Genomic DNA, 20,384 nt, shown 5'->3' on the forward strand with positions numbered 1-20,384 from the left:
CATTTTCTGTCAATTTAAGTGTTTAAAAAAAATTAACTTGCTAATTTCATAACGATTATTTTCGAATTATCTATTTTTTTACAATTGAGATAGCATAAAAACCTGCCCTGATTGAGCAAAATGAGTTACATTTTTGAATTCAGCATGCAAAAACTTAAAAAACCTTGACCTCAGGAAAAAAAAAAAAGAAGGTACTAAACAAGATAGGGATGATGTTGTTTGAGACACAAGATAGGGATGATGTAATAAACAAATACTAAATGATGATGTACTAAACAAGTACTAAACAAGATAGGGATGATGTTGGTTTCGAGAGTAGCTAACAGTATTGCCATCACATAACAATCCCGACATCACTGCCTCATTTACACTTCATCAGTTATTGCTTCAAGCTTCTACAAACATTTCACTGGTTACCACAGTACTTGATTACTCTTGTAGTGTAGCCACATACTGAGACTGTAAAAATTATCAGTCCGAGTATAATGTTATAATATCAGTACATGATCATCAACTTCTTACAAACTGCATGGACATCTCCAATAACAGCATTCTATAATTATCTGCATTTGTGATTGGTTACTCCAAGTTGATAACAAAAAAGAAAAGTAGGAAAGACAACTGAAGCTGCAAGAAGTCACTGAAATTATATAGGAGCTTCTTATACTTATGCAGAAATGAAATATAGGAGCTTCTAATACCTTTAGCTAGGCCCAGCCCTCGACAATAGTCTGGAGGCAGTGATGTAGGGATCGTTATGTGATGGCAATACTGTTAGCTACTCTCTAAACCAACATCATCCCCATCTTGTTTAGGACCTTTTTTAGACTGTCGTTTGTCATCCCCTTTTTAATTTGGCATAAAAAAAAATTATTCACTCGTTTCTGTAATTTTTTTACAATGTGGAATAGCACAATGGTACGGTATTCAGAGGATACCCAATCTTGCAGCAAAAGCGCCAAGATATTATGTCGGAGGAGTAGATTGATATTGTTGCGGATCTTGGGGGTCGGCGCTCCCCTTATCAAGGGGGGGGGGGGTTAATCCCCTTGTCTTTTTAGCTGGCCGACCCGAGTCCTGGGGGTTATAACGTCCTTCCTGGCACAGCGTTAGATAGGGTTTGTTAGGCCTAGGGGTTCACTACTACCTAAGTACTAATGCCGGCCAGAAACGAGGGAATAACTCGCGCTCGAACCACGGACACGATGGAAAATGCCGAGCGGATAGCAATCCGCGATCCGAGCTATTAACAAAGTGACTAAACCCGATTGTAGCGGTTTCAATCATGCCACGTTTACCCAATGATAGAAAGGACGGATGCGATCGGATGGAGAGGAAACCAGAGTATAGGAAGAACAAAGATGGGTTTATTCACAAATGTACAGAAAGAAGAGGAAACGAAAGGGATGTACAAGAGGAAGAAGCAGCACACAGGGCAGTCTTATTCTAATACCCCAGACAAACGTACACACACACACACAGGGATTGTAGCTGGATTGTAGACCAGGTAGAGGGTCCGGCGATGGGGTCCAGGCTCCGGTCCAGCGGGCGAAACCCGGCAGGCAGCTCCGCGTATGGTTGAACGCGACCGGACAGTTCATATAGCGGGGGGGAAGCTGGTGTCCTGTGGCGTACGTAATAAATGCACGCTCGTGCCAAATGCACCCTCTCCAATGTTCTCTAATACAAGCGCGCCCTTCTTCAACAAGTCTCGTACAACCAGCGCTCTCTCATCCAAGAGTTTACAACGCGCGCGCCTCCAACCAGTTCCGTACAACCAGCGCTCACCCATCCAAGTCCGAGTCCGTGAAAGGGCTTTGCGCTCGCCTTTTTATATCTCTCCGCGTGATCACTCCGCGGGCCCCAAAGCCACGCCTGTCGGTGATGTTACCTCAGCCCTGGTTGGCTGGTGAGGGCTTACCGGCCACGCCTTTGATGACTGGATGACGTGGCCACACCTTCTTCTTGCCGTTCCACCCCCTTTCTCGGGCCTCACCGCGTGTCTTATGGCGGCATTTGAGCGAGCTTCAGCTCAAGGCAGCGAACGCTGCTAACAAAGGCGCATAACAAATTGAGAGAGACATAGGCACCGACTGTAGGGGTGACTGTAGGGGTGCGTAATGGCGTCGCTTGGAGAGGGAGGTTGTAAAATGAACAGAATGAAATGGGCCTACTTCTTATTTGATTGACGCAACGCAGATTCAACTATTGGAAACACGGCCTTATCTAAAACACATACTAATTAAATAACTGAAGTCTTATGGTGGCCTACGTGTTGCTTGTGGACTAACTAGGGGGTGCAACCTTTAACCTTTTAATAATGGGATATTTACAAGAGTGTGGGTTCTAAAACCGCAACAATATATAGATTCAGGTAGATCTGCATAAGTAGGTGCTCCGATGATCGTGGGTAGAAAGAACCACTTTGATGTACATAAGTCAGGGCCCTGTGTAGACAGTGTGTTCGGATTAAGCTTGTATATTTGTCCCTGTTACGAGGAATGGGGCGTGCTAACTAGTGGAGGGATTATGTCAATTCCTCTGTTCGTGAGACCTTGTGATTTATCCATTGTCCCATATGGCACTGCACATAGACACTAGTCAGGCCCATTAGTACACCAATTCATAAATAACAAAACCAACCGGAAACCCAGATCAAACACTACCACTAATTACCCCGCCTGGTTGAACATACATAGCACAGGCAGGCCGGGAGTCACGCCCAGAAGGACTCACTATTGGGCAGGAGTCGACCAACCAAAGGCCAGATTAAGGAGGGAGCTGTGACTGGTCGCCACGAAGCAAGAAGCTACCAGCCGATTGGGGGAAAGAAGGAGGAGCAGTAAGCAGCGCGCCGGTTGGCCAGATACCATCGATGGCGTCAAAGGGCGGACTGTGTGTGATACGTGGAGAGCGAAACACAGTAGTGGTGGCCTGCAGGCATTGGTAGAGAGAGGCAGATGACGTCAGGAGGGATCGATAAAAGTATGAGGAGACCGACATTTCTCTCACCTTTCTCTCTGCCCTCTTGCGCTGGACCCTCCCTTGCTGTGGACTCTCTCTTGCTCGGGACCTTCTGCATGCAAGTGTGCGCCGACGATTCTCCCCCCTATCTTCACGTTCTGGACCTCGGTGCGGGCAAAGGTGTGCCAAGACCTTGCTGGGGATTGTGAGGAGGCCGAGTTTGGCAGGCGGAAACGACATGCGGCTGGTCGATGGAGAGCAGTGAGGCCTCGTGAACGAGGGCTTGCGAGGCCCGTTTTTGCGCCAACGTCGATAGGTTTCCCACCAACACCAGAGCCGCGTCGGGACTGCGCACACAGGGCCGACACCATTCCTGACGAGACCCCGAGATGATTGAGCCAAGTGTACGAAATAACCACACACAGTTATTTTCATTCCACGTTATTTTATCCCTGTGTCTGTGTTTAAGTCTGGTGAGGCAGCGCTCCATTTAGGTTTTAGTTTAATCATCGCGTTTCTCTTGTCCCAGCATTCCGTTATAATAAATCCTTTGTATTATTTTCACTGTACATTTCAAACCCGGTTTGTGTGAGTGATTTTCGCAGGGTGAAGACATCAGCGAGGCCATCCAAGTAAGTTGGTACTCTTCTTCCTCCTCGCGTATCATCCGCCATCAATTTGAGTTGAACGCCTCCATTAACGCTCGTTTCCATCCGTGGCTCACTCTCGGTCTTAACTGAGAGCAGTCACGTGATAATATCTTAGTCAGCAATGTCATGTTGATATATTGTCTAATGGAACTCTGACTGTATCTTGCAGCTCTGTCATATTGCTCGTTTCTCAAAGAGTAATGTCTTCATCCAGCCTCATGCCACACAATGACCTGCACTTTGCCAAAATAACTGGTGTGGTTTCCCTCTAACCAATAGGGTGGGGACAGAGGGGAGGGGCGGAGCCTCTCGAAGGAATATATTTATACACGGCCGGCCGTGAAAGACACTCGTGGTTTTTAGTGTTTTGTTTACTTGGTGTCAATAAAAATTATACACTCGAACTGCAAGTGTCCTCGATAAATTACGATGAGTACGAAGAGAAACTCCAACTTTTGTTTTGTATCAGTGGGTGGGGCCGGCATTTTTTATACGTCATCCCTACGTTAGTACGTAGAGTTGACAGTGCCAGCACAATCTCTGATAATAGTTTTGTAAAACTAACTTCAATAAAACAACAACAAACAACATGCATTTTAAAGGCCATTTTCCCTGCTAGAGCGGGGGTTAGCCTTGCGGTCCCCATGACAATCTTCTCCATCTTGCCCTATTTTCTGCATCTCTCTTGTTAACCCCCTTGCCCGCATTTCTTCTTCCACCATCTTTAGCCAAGTCTTTCTCGGTCTTCCCCGTCCTCTACTTCCTTCTACATTCATTTCCATCACTCTTCTCAACCAGTCACTTTCATCCTTCCTCAACACATGACCAAACCATCTCAACCTGTTCCTCTTCACAGCATCAATCACAGGCTCTATTCCCATCATCTTTCGCAATTCATCATTTGTCTTCCTCTCTCTCTCAACGATACTCTGCACATCCGTCGAACCATTCGCATTTCCACCCTTTCCAACCTTCGTTGCTGCTCTACGTTCATTACCCATGTCTCGCTCCCATAAATCATAACACTTCTCACACATGCAGCATACACCTTTCCCTTCAGCTTCAATGACACTCCCGTCATCATCAGCACGCCACTCAATTCCCGAAACTTCTTCCATGCACATCTCACTCGAGCAACCGTTGCCGAGTCTGATCCACCTTCTCCATTCAGCATGTCTCCGAGGTAGCAAAATGTTTTCACACCTTCCAGCTTCACGCCGTCTCCAAGATCCAACTCAACATTTCCTCTATCTGCAGCTCCCTCTGTGCACACCTTACATTTGAATGTAGCTGCCACACTGGTTAATGACCCTCTTAGACCACTACATTTTTGATGAACCCACTCAGCGCACATTGTACACTGAATGGAGTTCACTCCGACACCCTTCCTACACACAGCACAGGGCCACTTCCCAGTTCTTTCCACCTCACCACATGCTTTACCACTTGCCATCACCTTCGTCTTTCCGATATTCACCTTCAGACCTTTTGTCTCCATACATTCCTTCCACGTGTTCATCTTTTCCTTCAGTCCATCCATACTTTCAGCAATCAACACCAGATCATCTGCATACAACAACTCCTACGGTAAACCCTCCTTTACGTTCTGAGCCAGCACCTCCATCACAGCTACAAATAGTAGTGGACTTAGTACCGACCCCTGATGCACTCCCACCTCCTTCACCTCAAACTCACCACTGTTCCCGTCCTTCGTCCTTACAGCTGTGCGCGCTCTTTTGTACATTGCCATCACTACTCTGATCAACCATTCCTCCACTCCTAACTTCCTCAATGCCCATGTCAATACTTTGCGTGGAACCCGATCGAATGCTTTCTCCAGATCAACAAACCCAAGAAACAACTTCTTCCTCTTCTCCAGCAACTGCCTCACAATGAAAAGCGCGTCTGTCGTTCCTCTTCCTGGCATGAATCCAAACTGCATTTCGTCGATCTTCACTTTCTTCCTTATCCTCCTCTCCAACACCCTTTCCAATACCTTCATTCCATGCTCCAATAACTTTATCGCTCGGTACGAGCCACACTCCAGAGGGTCACCTTTCCCCTTGTACAGAGGGACGAGGGTACTCAGTTCCCAATCCACTGGAATGCGGCCTTCTTTCACCACCAGATTACAGATCTCTGTCATTCTCTTCACACCCCAACTTCCTGCTGCCTTCAACATATCTCCCACAACTCCCGTCGGCCCTCCCGCTTTTCTACCCTTCATTGCTTTTATCGCTTCCTCAACTTCCTTCTCAGTTATCTTCTCTGCCGGTCCTAAAACTGGGTTACTCTCTATGTTGCCATCCCATTCATTCTCTGTATTCAACAGCATTTCCATATATCTTTTCCATCTTCCTTTAATTCCATCTGGGTCGACAACGATTTGTCCCACTTCATCCTTCAAGCAACTCACCCCCATCACATCACACCTCTCTTTCGCTATCTGCTTTGCAATCCTGAATACTGCTTTCTGACCCTCTTCCGAATCCAAGCGTTCTCCGAACATTTTCCTACATGCCTCCTGCGCCTTTGCTACCTCTTTCTTTGCAGCCTTCCTGACTGCCTTATAACTTTCATGCTCTGCTGTTTCTGCTCCCGTACCCTTCGCCTTCTGCCACTCCTTGAACTTCTTCCTCTTCTCGTCAATCCTCTTTCCAACTTCATCATCCCACCACCATGTTTCCGAGTGCCTCGGTGGTCCTTTTGTCCATCCACATACCTCACCAACGGCTCCCAACAGACTAGCTTTCATTGACATCCAACCACTTTCAAGCTCAACCACATCATCCTCGACCCTACTCAGCCTCTCTTTTAATGCCTCCCTTACTGTCACCTCTTTCAACCTCCACACCTTCATTCTCGGTTGGTACTTCACCCGCCGAGCTCTCCTCGCACCTTTCACCCTTACGTCGCAGACAACCAAGTGGTGCTGTGAAACAGCCTCCTCCCCCGGGACCACCTTTGTGTCCTGGAGGTGCCCCCTATCTCGCCTACGCACCATCAGGTAGTCAACGGTTGTCGACGACCCACCTGACGTGTATGTAACAAGCTTATTATCCTCTTTCTGGAACTGAGTATTACAAATCAACAAATCAGCTCCATCAGCAAACTCCAAAATCCTTTCACCTTCTCCATTTCTCACACCATATCCGTAACCCCCATGAACTCCGTCAAAACCATCCATACTCCTTCCCACATGTCCATTTAGGTCTCCTCCTACCACAACAACTTCCTCATCTTTCACGTTTTCCATCAGCTTCTCTATCGCACACCAGAACTTGTCCTTCTCTTCATCGCTTCGACCAACCTGCGGAGCATATCCCGAGATGACGTTCACCAGGAGCTTTCCAATCATCATTTTCACCATCATCAACCTGTCACTCACTCTAGTCACACTCACCACACTGTCTACAAACTCCTCAGAAAACAGGACACCAACACCATTCATGCCCTCCGGGCACCCTTGCCACACAAACTTGTATTTCTGTCCCTGCCTACCCTTAACCATTCTCACACCACTTCCCTTCCATCTCGTCTCTTGCACACAACATATTGTCGCGTAACCGTGGTTAACACCACAGTTACGGATGACCGATTTGCGAGACTTTAACTCCCGAGGCGAACACTCAATGGCGGACTCAAGTTCAACACCAACGCGCGGAATGGCGGGACGCAGCGAAGGCTCCGCAACCTTATCTATTAAAATCAAACACCCAGGAAAACTGCGTTCAAATATATACAGAAAATAATATAAGGGTTTATTAGGAAAAGTAAAGCCAGTGAAAAAGCCCGCCGGTAAATCTAATAACTCTAATCGGGACGTCCCCACACGACAGACAGCAAACACAAACGAGGGAGATTAATTACGAAAATAACACGTCTTGTAAAATGTACACAAGGAGCTCGGCTTATCTGTCTTTGTCGTCTTGTATTGTATTGTTTGCCGTCCACCCCGGCACCGCTCGGCCCCGATGCACCCACGAGGCCTCGCTCCACCAGGCTCCGATCCTCTCTCCGCCCACCAGGTCCGTGCACCACGCTCCAAAGCACCCAACGCAAGCCAGCAGCTTCACACGAGGTCGATCCCCACACAAAGCACGAAGACAGGACCGGAGAGAACGCAGGTGTGACTGCACGTCTCGTCCTTCCAACTCGCTTCTCAATTGCTCACTGCCAAGCTCGAACTCGACTGCGACTGCCCGAAATGGCGTGTCCTCTCCAACTCCAACTGGCGAACTAACTCCGTGTGACTTGCGACTCAACTCTCTGGTGCCTGCCTGCGTCTGCCACGAACTCAACTCAACTCCTGAAATGGCGTCCGACCGTCGCCTATATTGGTGGCCGATCACGTCACATTGGCGCACTCCTCAGCCAATCAAAGCCTCCCGCGACTCCTGACATCTCCCCCCTCCGCCACCCTGCGGTCCCGGCATAACACGTGCCGGCCAGGTTTGTAGGCCTTGGAGGTGTACACGGTGGCGGCCACTTGTGGCGGTGTTTTTGACCTGGTTTCCTGTCAATTTAATACGAAGTCCTTGTCAGGGAAAGGGAATTATTTAATGTTGCGCTAAGGACCTAACTAATGTTTATGTGGTTTGCAGTGCCATAAAGGACAAAGGTTTGATTACTAGGTGATACTCACAGGGGCGTTACCTTTAATCCCTCACTATTTAACACTCGAATCTCCAGGTAGATCCACACTCATACATCTTACCCCGACAACCGCCTGAACATCAATAACTTATTACATGTAGAGTCCCTGTCACGACAGCCGAATACCTACCTATTCAGATCTACCTAGCTCTAGATATTGCTCTACCAAATTCATAACAATATGTCCACTCTTCTTCTGACCAATACTTCCACCACTTCTCCTGATCTCCCTGTCATTGTCCCTACATTCCATGTCCCAAACCTCAGGAACCGATCTCCACTTCGGGCTGTACCCTGCCCACATGTAGTTGTAATTGTCATGGTTCTCTTTTTGAGGCAATGTTTTTATGGCCGGATGCCCTTCCTGACACCAACCCTCTTAGTCGCCTCTTACAACACGCAGGGATATGGCGTACCTATTCTTATCCAGGGTATACACTGGGAAACGTTTAAAACATGGAAATTCTGGGGGGTGGGCATCTGGGGGGTGGGCATGGAAATTCTGGGGGGGGGGGGGGGTAGCGTCAGCATCACGGCTGCGGTTTAAACATATTTAAATAAATATTTAAACAAAACCATGAAAAACAATCTGGGAAAAGTCTCTAAGTGAGAACGTGGATTTGAGAAAGCAGGAGCAGAGGTGAAAGAACAAACGAGATATAGGGGGCGGGGCACAAGTCGAGACGAGGAGGCCGCACGAGACACCAGGCCGCACGCGGCGGACGAGGCGCGAACAAAGAAACGCCTAATTACACACAAATTTGCAACAACTACAAAACCAAAACCAAATAGAAACACACAATAACACATACATAACAAAATACACAGCGGAAATTTGACAAAGAAACGAACGGGAAAACACTCAAACTTTGATGCCGTTGAGAGATCGAAGCAAGCCCCGTCGCTCGAGGGACCGGAAGCGGAACCTTCCGGAAGCGGACCGGAATTGCACATATTGATCATTAAAGGTTAAAGGGTTGCCCCCCATAGTTAGTTCCACGAGCAACACGGAGGCCACTTGAAGTATTAGTTATGTCATAGTATGTGTAAGTAGAGGCCATTTCGCCTAGTAATATCTGCGTTGTGTAAAGACATGAGTTTAGGTCCCGGTCATTTTTGCGTCCACCCTCCAATTCCACCTCGATGGGCGTATTTGATCCCGCGCCCCATATGGCTGCCCGCGCAGTTGTTACGCTTTGGTTGCCCGCAGCATTTGCTGCCCTTTGCTCGCTCACTAGTAGTCAAGTAACACGAGGTAGGCCTGAGAAGGAGGAGCACGAGGTCGGGATGGGGCCAGCGTCAAGGCAGAGCGTCAGGCGATGACGGTAAGAGCCACCAGCCAATCAGGGCTCGAACGGCATGGCATGAGAGGGCGTGGAGAGGCGCGTCTGGTAAGTTTGAGAAGGTTCGCAGGGCGTGCCTATATAAGTCGGTGCACAAAGCCCTTGAGGAGGACTCGGGTGCACACGGCAGTGGCGAAAGGACTCGTTGGGAGAGGACTTATTGAGAGGACTCGTTGGGAGAGGGCTTGGTGAGAGGACTGATTGAGAACTTGACTCACATCACTCGCTTTGAGGCATTGAACTGTACCTCGCCATAGTATAACGTGCGCGCCAGAGGGGAGGAAGAAGAGGCGTTGGCGGTACGAGTACACGACTGCAGCCAGACGCGCCGCGCCGGTGGCGAACAGCGCCTACTTCGGCCACGCGAGTAAACGCGGTCATAGCCGCCAGTGATTAACCGCCAGAGCCCACACCCTACCAAATCGCCCCGTAATAACCTTGTGCGTACAAGACGACACGCGGAGAGCTCCTGCCTTCTCTTCTTACCATCTGCACGGGACGAGCCGGAGACTGGAGGGAGCTGCACGAGAGCCATCCTGGGACGCGGACCATCATACTGCAGCTGCAAGCCCGGTGTGAGTGTGTACTGTGTATGTGTGAAACGGGCCCGTTTGTCCTGGGTATTAATTAAGACCGTTTAAGGCTGCACTGTGTCCCCTTTTTCTGGAATCCTTGTATAGTGTAAATAAAGCTGTTCTTCCTTTTTCCAATTCGACCGCTTTTGTGATTTATCCATTGACTAAGCGTGGCACGAATAAGATTGCTAGAACAGGGTTCACCATCTAAACGGCACAGATCACGTGTACGCACCGCTCGGCGTCTCAACACGCGTGGTTCGTGCGGGGCTTATTTCCTCGTTTCAGGGCAGCGCGAGTAATTAGGTAATAGTGAATTCTAGTCCTAATACCCTATTTCGCGCTGTCCAGGAGGGACGTCATAGGTCCCAGGTCCCGCCAGGCCAGTCAAAGACAAGGGGACTAAATCCCCCCCTTGGTAAGGGGAGAAGGCCGGCGTCAAGATCCGCAACAATATATATACAGTGGTACCTCGGCTTACGAGTGCCCCAACGTACGAGTTTTTCGGGATACGAGCCGTCGCTCGGGCGGTTTGTTGCTTTGGGATACGAGCCGAGATCCGATGTACGAGCTCAAAAAATTTATTTTTTTGAATTTTCCGGTTGTGGCTTCCGGTTCCGGTCACGTGGTTATCTTGCCGTGAAAGCATCTCTGCTTGGATATAAAACACGCAATCGTCGAAATACATGAGCGAGGAATCTCCTTGCTCCAGCCGGTGACGTCATCGGCGGGGATCCCCGCCTCCAGAGTGGCTGGTCACGTGACCGCCAAAGCGTGTCGCGCGTGCGGGTATAATGAGCTACACCTGTGGATCACGTGACCACGGAAGCACGCCTCGCTTGAGAGGCATGGCTTTCGGTTTGCGTTTTGCTTTATAAGGCGCGATAAATGGGCTTTTGAGTGTTAGCGGTTCATGGCGTTGACGGTTCATGACGGTTCATGACGGTTCATGGCGTTGACGGTCAAAAACCCATTACATCAATTTTACCAGGCACTGTACAGTAAGTACAGTGGACACCAAATGCACGGTGGAAGGCTAGAAGTAGAAGATCGTCCAAGACAAGTGAGAATAAGCCATACTTTGGAGATGACGTCATTCGCTGGTCCGATAACCAAAGATGTGGTATAAAAAACCAGGTGAGCTAACAATGCAGCAATGAAGGAATTCGGCCAAGGCACCGGCACACAACGACCTACCTACATCGAAAGACTCAATGCCAATGGTGACAGAAGCCAAGACGGCCGGCTTAAACACCGCCGAAAGACCACGGTGTACCAACTTACGATGCAGAACATCTTGCACTTAATATGATGACAACAGGTGCCATCCTCTGACGTACCATTACAGGTACAGGTACAGTACACGTGAGCACAGAGCAAAAGTTCACTGAAACCGAGATTAAGAAAAAAGAAAAAACACCTCGTGGTCCGTGCTCGATATCCGAGTTTCAATCTTTTCAAACACATGATGCTCTCGGTCACGGTATCTCCTGCGAGCTGCTTCTCCTTCAACCACACAAACAACAACTTCTCCATATCTTCATGGATAGAGGTCCGGAGCTTTGAAATAATCGTAACGCCCTTGGCTGGCGTTATAGCCTTTATGGACTCCTTCTGCTTCAAAATCGTACATATCGTAGAAGGAGTACGATCGTACTACCTCGCCAAGTCGACAACACGCACACCTCACCTGGCATGCTCTTCTCCTCTGCTTAATAAAACCAGTTTATTTCTTTACATTCTCTTGTATTATGTACAGTATATACGAGGTCGTGCTTGTTTATACATTATTTGTTATTTATAAAGTACATTTTTGTTATTTAAAAGCACCTAACAAAAAAAATTGGTGTTTTTTTTTTGAGGCTGGAACGGATTAATAGCATTTCAATGCATTTGAATGGGAAAATTTGCTTTGACTTACGAGCGATTTGGCTTACGAGCTCCGTCACGGAACGGATTAAACTCGTAAGCCGAGGTACCACTGTATATATATATATATATATATATATATATATATATATATATATATATATATATATATATATATATATATATATATATATATATATATATATATATATATATATATATATATATATATATGTATATATATATGTATATATATATATATATGTATATATGTATGTATATATATATATATATATATATATATATATATATGTATATATGAATATATATATGAATATATATATATATATATATATATGAATATATATATATATATATATGAATATATATATATATATATGTATATATGTATATATATATATATGTAGTAACGTCATCCGTACATTAAACTTTTTCGTGGGTTGCGGCACTGGACGTCATCCGTACTCAAAGGGTTAATACCGGGGAATCACGGACAGCAATCGAGCGATACTTTGAGGCGTTCGGTTTAAATACGGATTTCACTACATATGTGTGGGAGGAAGACAGAAGAAGAAGCTGGAAGCTTTTACCTGACGCGATCTCCGAGCAGTCTTCAACCCTGCAAAAGTAACTCAAACGAAAACGGCTGTTATGTACAAAAATAAACAGGTTTATTAAACGGAACCCGAGAACAATGAAAACGCGACGCTCAAATAAATGTCCTAAATTGGGACGTCCCCACACCAGACTTATAATACACACACAAAGGAAGAATATATGAAAATAAAGGACCGTGCGTGTGTGTGTGGGCTTAGCTCAACCAGCGGAGGTGGATGGCGTTCTCCTCGGGAATGGCGCCGGGTCCCAGGCTGTTGGCGGGAACAACCGCACGTCCTTGGCGCACGCGCACGCTATCCATGCCCCACCGTCCGTCTCGAGCGGCAGGCGTGCAGCTCGTCTCCCAGCCGCTTCGATGAGACCCCACTCTTCGCTCGTCAAAGGAACACCGTCAGCAAGAGTCAAGGGCAGAGGTGAACGAGGGGGTAAGAGCTCGAGGTAGAGGAATCACGAGGGTAGTAGGGAACAAGGTCCGACCACAAAGGGATCCAAAACGAGAGGAAGGAAAAATCTGGCTAGCCAGTTATTTTATTGGCCGTCTCGTGATGTCAACTGTCCACTCCACCAATCAGCGTACCGCTTCTTACTTGCCCCTGACGTCATCGGTGGTACCTGGACAATCGGCGCTCTGCTTCCCCCTCAGCCTTCCTTCCACCAATCAGTGGCCAGCTTCTTGCCCCTGCCTTGACCAATCACGAGTCCCTCCTTACCCTGGCCTTCCCGTTGGACCACACCTGGCCCAATAGCAAGTCCTTCTTCGGCGTGGCTCCCGGCCTGCCTGTGCTTTGTGGTGACCAATCACGGCTCCCTTCTTACCCCAATCGGCTGGTAGCTGCGTGCCGATTGGCCCTCCCTACCATTGGTGTGATCTCCCCATCCCCTTCGACCAATCCGTCGCGAGGCGGGCGTGGCCTCAGCCGGCCTGAACAATGTTTTATCGCCATGTTGGCATAATGCGTGGGCGCTTCCTGCCTGCACTTCCGGAGAGTTTTATTGTGGGGGGGAATTTCATTAGTACGTGTGTTGCTAATGGCCCTGTCTGGTGTCTATTGGTGTCGTGCCATAAGGGACAATGGATAAATCACAAGGTCTCACAAACCGGGGAATTAACATAATCCCTACTCTGGTTAACACAAGGCCATCCTTGTATGACCAGAAATATACGAGCTTAATCCGACATCCGGGCTAAACAGGTCCTCTACTTATGTACAGCGAAATGGTTCTTCTTCTTCACGACAGTCGGAGCATGATACCTACACAGATATACCTGATCTATATATCACTCTACCCCAAAATTCATAAAAGTATATTTTGTGTTCGTCTAAAGCCGCTGTCACACCTTGACGTTTTAGCCAGCGTATGCCGACGTATGAAAAATTTGGCTACGTTAAGAGCACGCTGGCATATGTCATAGTACGCCGAGCTCGTCGACAAATTTTGTGCATGCACAAAATTTGTCGACGTATGCCGGCGTATGACACACCAGCACTCAATTTTGATACGTCGGCATACGCTGGCTAAATCGTCAAGGTGTGACAGGGGCTTTAGTTATGAATAGCATTTTCATCACGTTTGGTCAAAAATAGAGAATAAAAACGTGCTTTCGATCCTAAGGAGTTCTTTTTGCCTCCAACTTGCATATGCTAATAAAAACAGAATGCAAAGCATGCAAATATATGTTACATTGCATAAATTGCAATGGCAATAACTCCAATATCAAAATATTTTGCAAACAAAAATAATAATAATGTCGATAATCTCCATTGCCATACGGGTTAACTAGGCCCGACATTCGAATGAATGTGGCAGGAACTTGTAATTGTTTAGGGTAACAGCAATAACTGAAGTACTACTTGCAAGACACTATTTTTGGATATTTTGATAGATTAAACGATCTATTTGGATCTTTCAACGCCTGTCAACTCATGCTTGCAGATGGAACACAGAGCTTAACCTCCATCCGAGGGACGGCAGGCTTACTGATGCAAAGCCCTGCCTGAAAATTACCAATCCGACTATTTATAGTCGGGTAGAGAATCCAACCCAGACTATATATACAGCTCAAAGGTAAGTGGCCTCGATACCATCCAGTTGGACTAGTTCCAGGATGGATCAAAGGTTCAAAGATTGGGAACGCCGACAATAAACAGAGGCACAATGCAAACTTTCGAGGGGAGCAAGACATGGTATAACTAGAACGGAACTCAGTAGAGCGCATACCTCTGCCTGGTTGACCATATCACTCAATGGTGAAGAATCACTAAAAAAATAATTCTACTATCTGGATCTTCACCAAAATTAAATAGATTCTTCCTTGTCTGTCTGTCTGTCACACACACACACACACACACACACACACACACACACACACACACACACACACACACACACACACACACACACACACACACACACACACACACACACACACACACACACACACACACACACACACACACACACACACACACACACACACACACACACACACACACACACACACACACACACACACACACACACCAAAATCCATCCATAACTTTTTGAGATATCCTGCTATGTATCGTTTTTGGCCCTATCTCCCAATGTTGAAGAATCACTTAAAAAGTTAAATAATTCTCATATCCCAATCCATGTTCAGATCTTCATCAAAATCGAATCGAATCGTCCTTATCAGCCACCCAACCGGTCCACCAGGTTTCGTCCAAATCCGTCCACAATTTTTTGAGAAATCCTGCTATATATCGATTTTGGCCCGATCGCACAATGGTGAAGAATCACTTAAAAAATTATAGTAGCCGGATCCGAATCCGGATCTTCACCAAAATCGAATCATTTCGTCCTCGTCACATACGCTACCTCCCTGCCAAATTTCGTCCGAATACATCCACAACCTTTTGAGATCTTTTGTTCACAAACGGACAGACAGGGGTGAAAACGACCTCCATAAACCTTTAGTTTAGTGTCAGAGGTAATAAGAAAAGGTAAATGTGTGTCGACCTTGTGAGTCTGGCAGAACCTGGCAAGAAAAACAAACAGAACTAACCCAACGATATTTGGATGTTGCAATTCCTTAAGTAAAGAGATTTCTCGGATGGCAGTGCTGGGGACTCCCTCATCTTCGCTTTCAACCCTGATTTTCTTCATAGCCACAATGCTTCCAGTCTTCTTGTGCTTTCCTTTGTAAACCACACCATAGGTACCTAAAAAGTGCATAAACGATAGAGACAACGCTTAACACAACATTGGAGGGCATTGGAAGTTCGGACGAGAATTCAAAGAATTTCGAGTGGATCAAGAAGTAAATAAATGATTTTAAATTTCAATGCAAAAATCACCATCAACTTTTACAAACCTTCTCCAAGTTTTTCGATTTTGATGTAGTCATCCATTTATACTTGTACCTTTTAACACACTCGAGGGAGCAGGAAAAAGAAAGAGAACCGTCGAGAAAGAAGACATTAGATCTCCATTTAAATCTCAGAGCACACACGTGTAAGTACTTTGCGGCCTCGACGAATGTCGGTCGACAAACAAGGCCCAGAATCGAAACGCTCGCCATTCCACTCACTTCCTCATAAAACTAACTACACCCGAAGGAAAAAAAAAAGAAATAACATCTAATCGCTTTTACCACAGACACTCAACTCCGCATCTTGTAATCATCCACAATGGCGTTAAAGCATCGCCGACCGACTTGCATGTTTAGAAATCTGACCATAATGACAAGATACGTAAAGTATATGATGTTTAATTGCTGCTTATGGCCTGTACTGGTGACCTCAAAAAAACTCACCACACAATCAAGAGAATACGGAACAAGCAACGGTCGCTTAATTTAAACCAAACCGCCGTTCAAAGATTGCAGCCAATAGAAAACATCGCTCCGCCCCTAACTTTTTAAATCAGATTCAGGTTAAATTCAACACAAATTATTCCTTTTTTTTCCTCTCTCTAAACTGTGCAATCCCTTCCAATAAAAAGCCGACAGATGGTTTTTTTTTTTATCTGGTTCGGAGAGACCGACGTTGTGATTGGTTGTTCAAAAATTTGTTCGTATTTTAAAAGAACACGGCAATGTTTGTATTGGGCCGCAGTAATGAAGTTGTCTTGGGTTGGGTACTCAATGAAGGGAATTGCTTGGAATTTTCATGTTTGCAGCGTTTTGCGACAAAGTCGATTTAACACGTCTGCGTCACTTCCGCTTCCGTTTGGTGTTGTGTTTTTCCGGAGAGTGCGCAACACGTTTCCAGTACATTTTAAAAAGGCTTTCGGAAAAATAAAACAATTTCATCAAAGCTGTTATTAATTTTATTAAGCCTGGTGTTGGTTTAACGGTGTTCTTGGGTTCGAGCCCCTGTCGGCCGTTAAATAACACCAGGTGAGTTGACTCAGCCTGCCATCCTTTCGAAGTCGGCAAAATGAGTACCCAGGGTGTGTTGATTTACTAAGTTGGTTGTAGAATGTTCCCCAAGTGGCTTAAGCACTCAAGCAAGCACTCCATTCAAAATGGTTGATACGGAACGGCTGGCTTGGCAAGCGCTAGCTAGCTTGCTTGGTAACTGAACACACCCCTGCTTATCTGAAACAGGAGGCACTGCATCAGCGGCACGGTCGTGCTCTGGTCTGGTCGTGTAGTGGTGTAATGGTTTGAGCGTCCGCTGAGATTAGAAGTTGATGGTTCGAATCGTGGCCGAGCTCTCACTACCAAACACTTACAAAAACAACTAGAACGACACTCGGAAGGGAGTTGAATGAACACTTTGCATTTTGTATGCCACTGATAGGCCGGATCTGGATTCAGACCTGAACAAAAATCGAATCGGCTTGTTCTTGTCACTTATCCAACTCATCCACCAGGTTTGGTCAGAGCTCTTCCACAACTTTTTGAAATATCATAAAATACCGTTTCTGTCCCTATCTCTCAATGGTGAAGATTAAAGAATCACTTAGAAATTATATAACTCGTATCCGAATCCATATTCAGATCTTCACCAAAACGGAATCGATTGGTACTTCTCACACACCCAACCTGTACACCAAGTTCCGTCCATAACTTTTTGAGATATCGTGCTGCATGTATATCTGAATTGTGTGGGAGTGATAGGCCTATAATGGCCTCCGAGTTAAACTGAAGTTCCTTTTAAGAGAACAACTTTTTTTGGATAAATGATCGAGCCTTGTTGAAGAGCTAAAGCAGAATGGAAGGGAACAAAATGGAGAGGGAGATCGAAACACAGACAGCTGAATGAAACACAGTAAGATGAGTAAGAGCAACGTGGAGATGAAAGACAAAAGGAACAAATTAACCGACAACTAACTAATGGGCGAAAAGAGGTGAGGCACAGGGAGAAAAAAATCTCTTACATGAGTTACATGGAAAAAAGGAGTGCTTGGGAGAAGGGGAAATCAGTTACATGGAAAAAGGAGTGCTTGGGAGAGGGGGAAAATCAGTTACATGGAAAAAGGAGTGCTTGGGAGAGGGGGGAAATCAGTTACATGGAAAAAGGAGTGCTTGGGAGAGGGGGAAAATCAGTTACATGGAAAAAGGAGTGCTTGGGAGAGGGGGAAAATCAGTTACATGGAAAAAGTGAGTGCTTGGGAGAGGGGGGAAATCAGTTACATGGAAAAAAGGAGTGCTTGGGAGAAGGGGAAATCAGTTACATGGAAAAAGGAGTGCTTGGGAGAGGGGGAAAATCAGTTACATGGAAAAAGGAGTGCTTGGGAGAGGGGGAAAATCAGTTACATGGAAAAAGTGAGTGCTTGGGAGAGGGGGGAAATCAGTCAAATGGGAAAAAGGAGTGCTTGGGAGAGGGGGAACATCGGTTACATGGGAAAAAGGAGTGCTTGGGAGAGGGGGAAAATCAGTTACATGGAAAAAGTGAGTGCTTGGGAGAGGGGGGGGAATCAATTCATGGAAAAAAGGAGTGCTTGGGAGAAGGGGAAATCAGTTACATGGAAAAAGGAGTGCTTGGGAGAGGGGGAAAATCAGTTACATGGAAAAAGTGAGTGCTTGGGAGAGGGGGGAAATCAGTCAAATGGGAAAAAGGAGTGCTTGGGAGAGGGGGAACATCGGTTACATGGGAAAAAGGAGTGCTTGGGAGAGGGGGGAAATGAGTTACATGGAAAAAGTGAGTGCTTGGGAGAGGGGGAAATCAGTTACATGGAAAAAGTGAGTGCTTGGGAGAAGGGGAAATCAGTTACATGGAAAAAGGAGTGCTGGGGAGAGGGGCAAAATCAGTTACATGGAAAAAGTGAGTGCTTGGGAGAAGGGGAAATCAGTTACATGGAAAAAGGAGTGCTTGGGAGAGGGGGAACATCGGTTACATGGGAAAAAGGAGTGCTTGGGAGAGGTGGAAAATCAGTTACATGGAAAAAGTGAGTGCTTGGGAGAGGGGGAACATCGGTTACATGGTAAAAAGGAGTGCTTGGGAGAGGGGGAAAATCAGTTACATGGAAAAAGTGAGTGCTTGGGAGAGGGGGAACATCGGTTACGTGGGAAAAAGGAGTGCTTGGGAGAGGGGGGAAATGAGTTACATGGAAAAAGGATTGCTTGGGAGAGGGGGAAAATCAGTTACATGGAAAAAGTGAGTGCTTGGGAGAAGGGGAAATCAGTTACATGGAAAAAAGGAGTGCTTGGGAGAGGAGGAAAATCAGTTACATGGAAAAAGTGAGTGCTTGGGAGAGGGGGAACATCGGTTACATGGGAAAAGGAGTGCTTGGAAGAGGGGGAAAATCAGTTACATGGAAAAAGTGAGTGCTTGGGAGAGGGGGAAAATCAGTTACATGGAAAAAGGAGTGCTTGGGAGAGGGGGAACATCGGTTACATGGGAAAAAGGAGTGCTTGGGAGAGGGGGAAAATCAGTTACATGGAAAAAGTGAGTGCTTGGGAGAGGGGGAACATCGGTTACATGGGAAAAAGGAGTGCTTGGGAGAGGGGGAAATCAGTTACATGGAAAAAGGAGTGCTTGGGAGAGGGGGAAAATCAGTTACATGGAAAAAGTGAGTGCTTGGGAGAGGGGGGAAATCAGTCAAATGGGAAAAAGGAGTGCTTGGGAGAGGGGGAACATCGGTTACATGGGAAAAAGGAGTGCTTGGGAGAGGGGGGAAATGAGTTACATGGAAAAAGTGAGTGCTTGGGAGAGGGGGAAATCAGTTACATGGAAAAAGTGAGTGCTTGGGAGAAGGGGAAATCAGTTACATGGAAAAAGGAGTGCTGGGGAGAGGGGCAAAATCAGTTACATGGAAAAAGTGAGTGCTTGGGAGAAGGGGAAATCAGTTACATGGAAAAAGGAGTGCTTGGGAGAGGGGGAACATCGGTTACATGGGAAAAAGGAGTGCTTGGGAGAGGGGGAAAATCAGTTACATGGAAAAAGTGAGTGCTTGGGAGAGGGGGAACATCGGTTACATGGTAAAAAGGAGTGCTTGGGAGAGGGGGAAAATCAGTTACATGGAAAAAGTGAGTGCTTGGGAGAGGGGGAACATCGGTTACATGGGAAAAAGGAGTGCTTGGGAGAGGGGGGAAATCAGTTACATGGAAAAAGGATTGCTTGGGAGAGGGGGAAAATCAGTTACATGGAAAAAGTGAGTGCTTGGGAGAAGGGGAAATCAGTTACATGGAAAAAAGGAGTGCTTGGGAGAGGAGGAAAATCAGTTACATGGAAAAAGTGAGTGCTTGGGAGAAGGGG

General features: G+C 46.5%; 1 protein-coding gene across 4 annotated transcripts in view; it reads right to left on the bottom strand.

Moving 5' to 3' along the window:
- Positions 1-16,729, bottom strand: part of LOC137434133 (cyclin-dependent kinase 1) — a 78,738-nt gene extending 62,009 nt beyond the window's left edge. Inside the window, exons 1-3 of one of the 4 annotated variants that reach the window (XM_068126839.2) lie at positions 16,493-16,729; positions 16,052-16,111; positions 15,743-15,899 (exon numbers count right to left, since the gene is read on the bottom strand). In XM_068126839.2, the coding sequence (XP_067982940.1) occupies positions 15,743-15,899; positions 16,052-16,088 (194 nt within the window). In that variant the 5' untranslated portion in view covers positions 16,089-16,111; positions 16,493-16,729. Of the gene's footprint in view, positions 1-15,742; positions 15,900-16,051; positions 16,112-16,330 lie in introns of all 4 variants that reach the window. The other 3 variants (XM_068126854.2, XM_068126863.2, XM_068126846.2) reach the window with 3 other exon arrangements.
- Positions 16,730-20,384: the final 3,655 nt, after the last annotated feature.

This window comes from Myxine glutinosa, chromosome 1 (assembly GCF_964187855.1).
Source record: "Myxine glutinosa chromosome 1, kmMyxGlut1.1, whole genome shotgun sequence".
NCBI classification, from domain to species: domain Eukaryota; kingdom Metazoa; phylum Chordata; class Myxini; order Myxiniformes; family Myxinidae; genus Myxine; species Myxine glutinosa.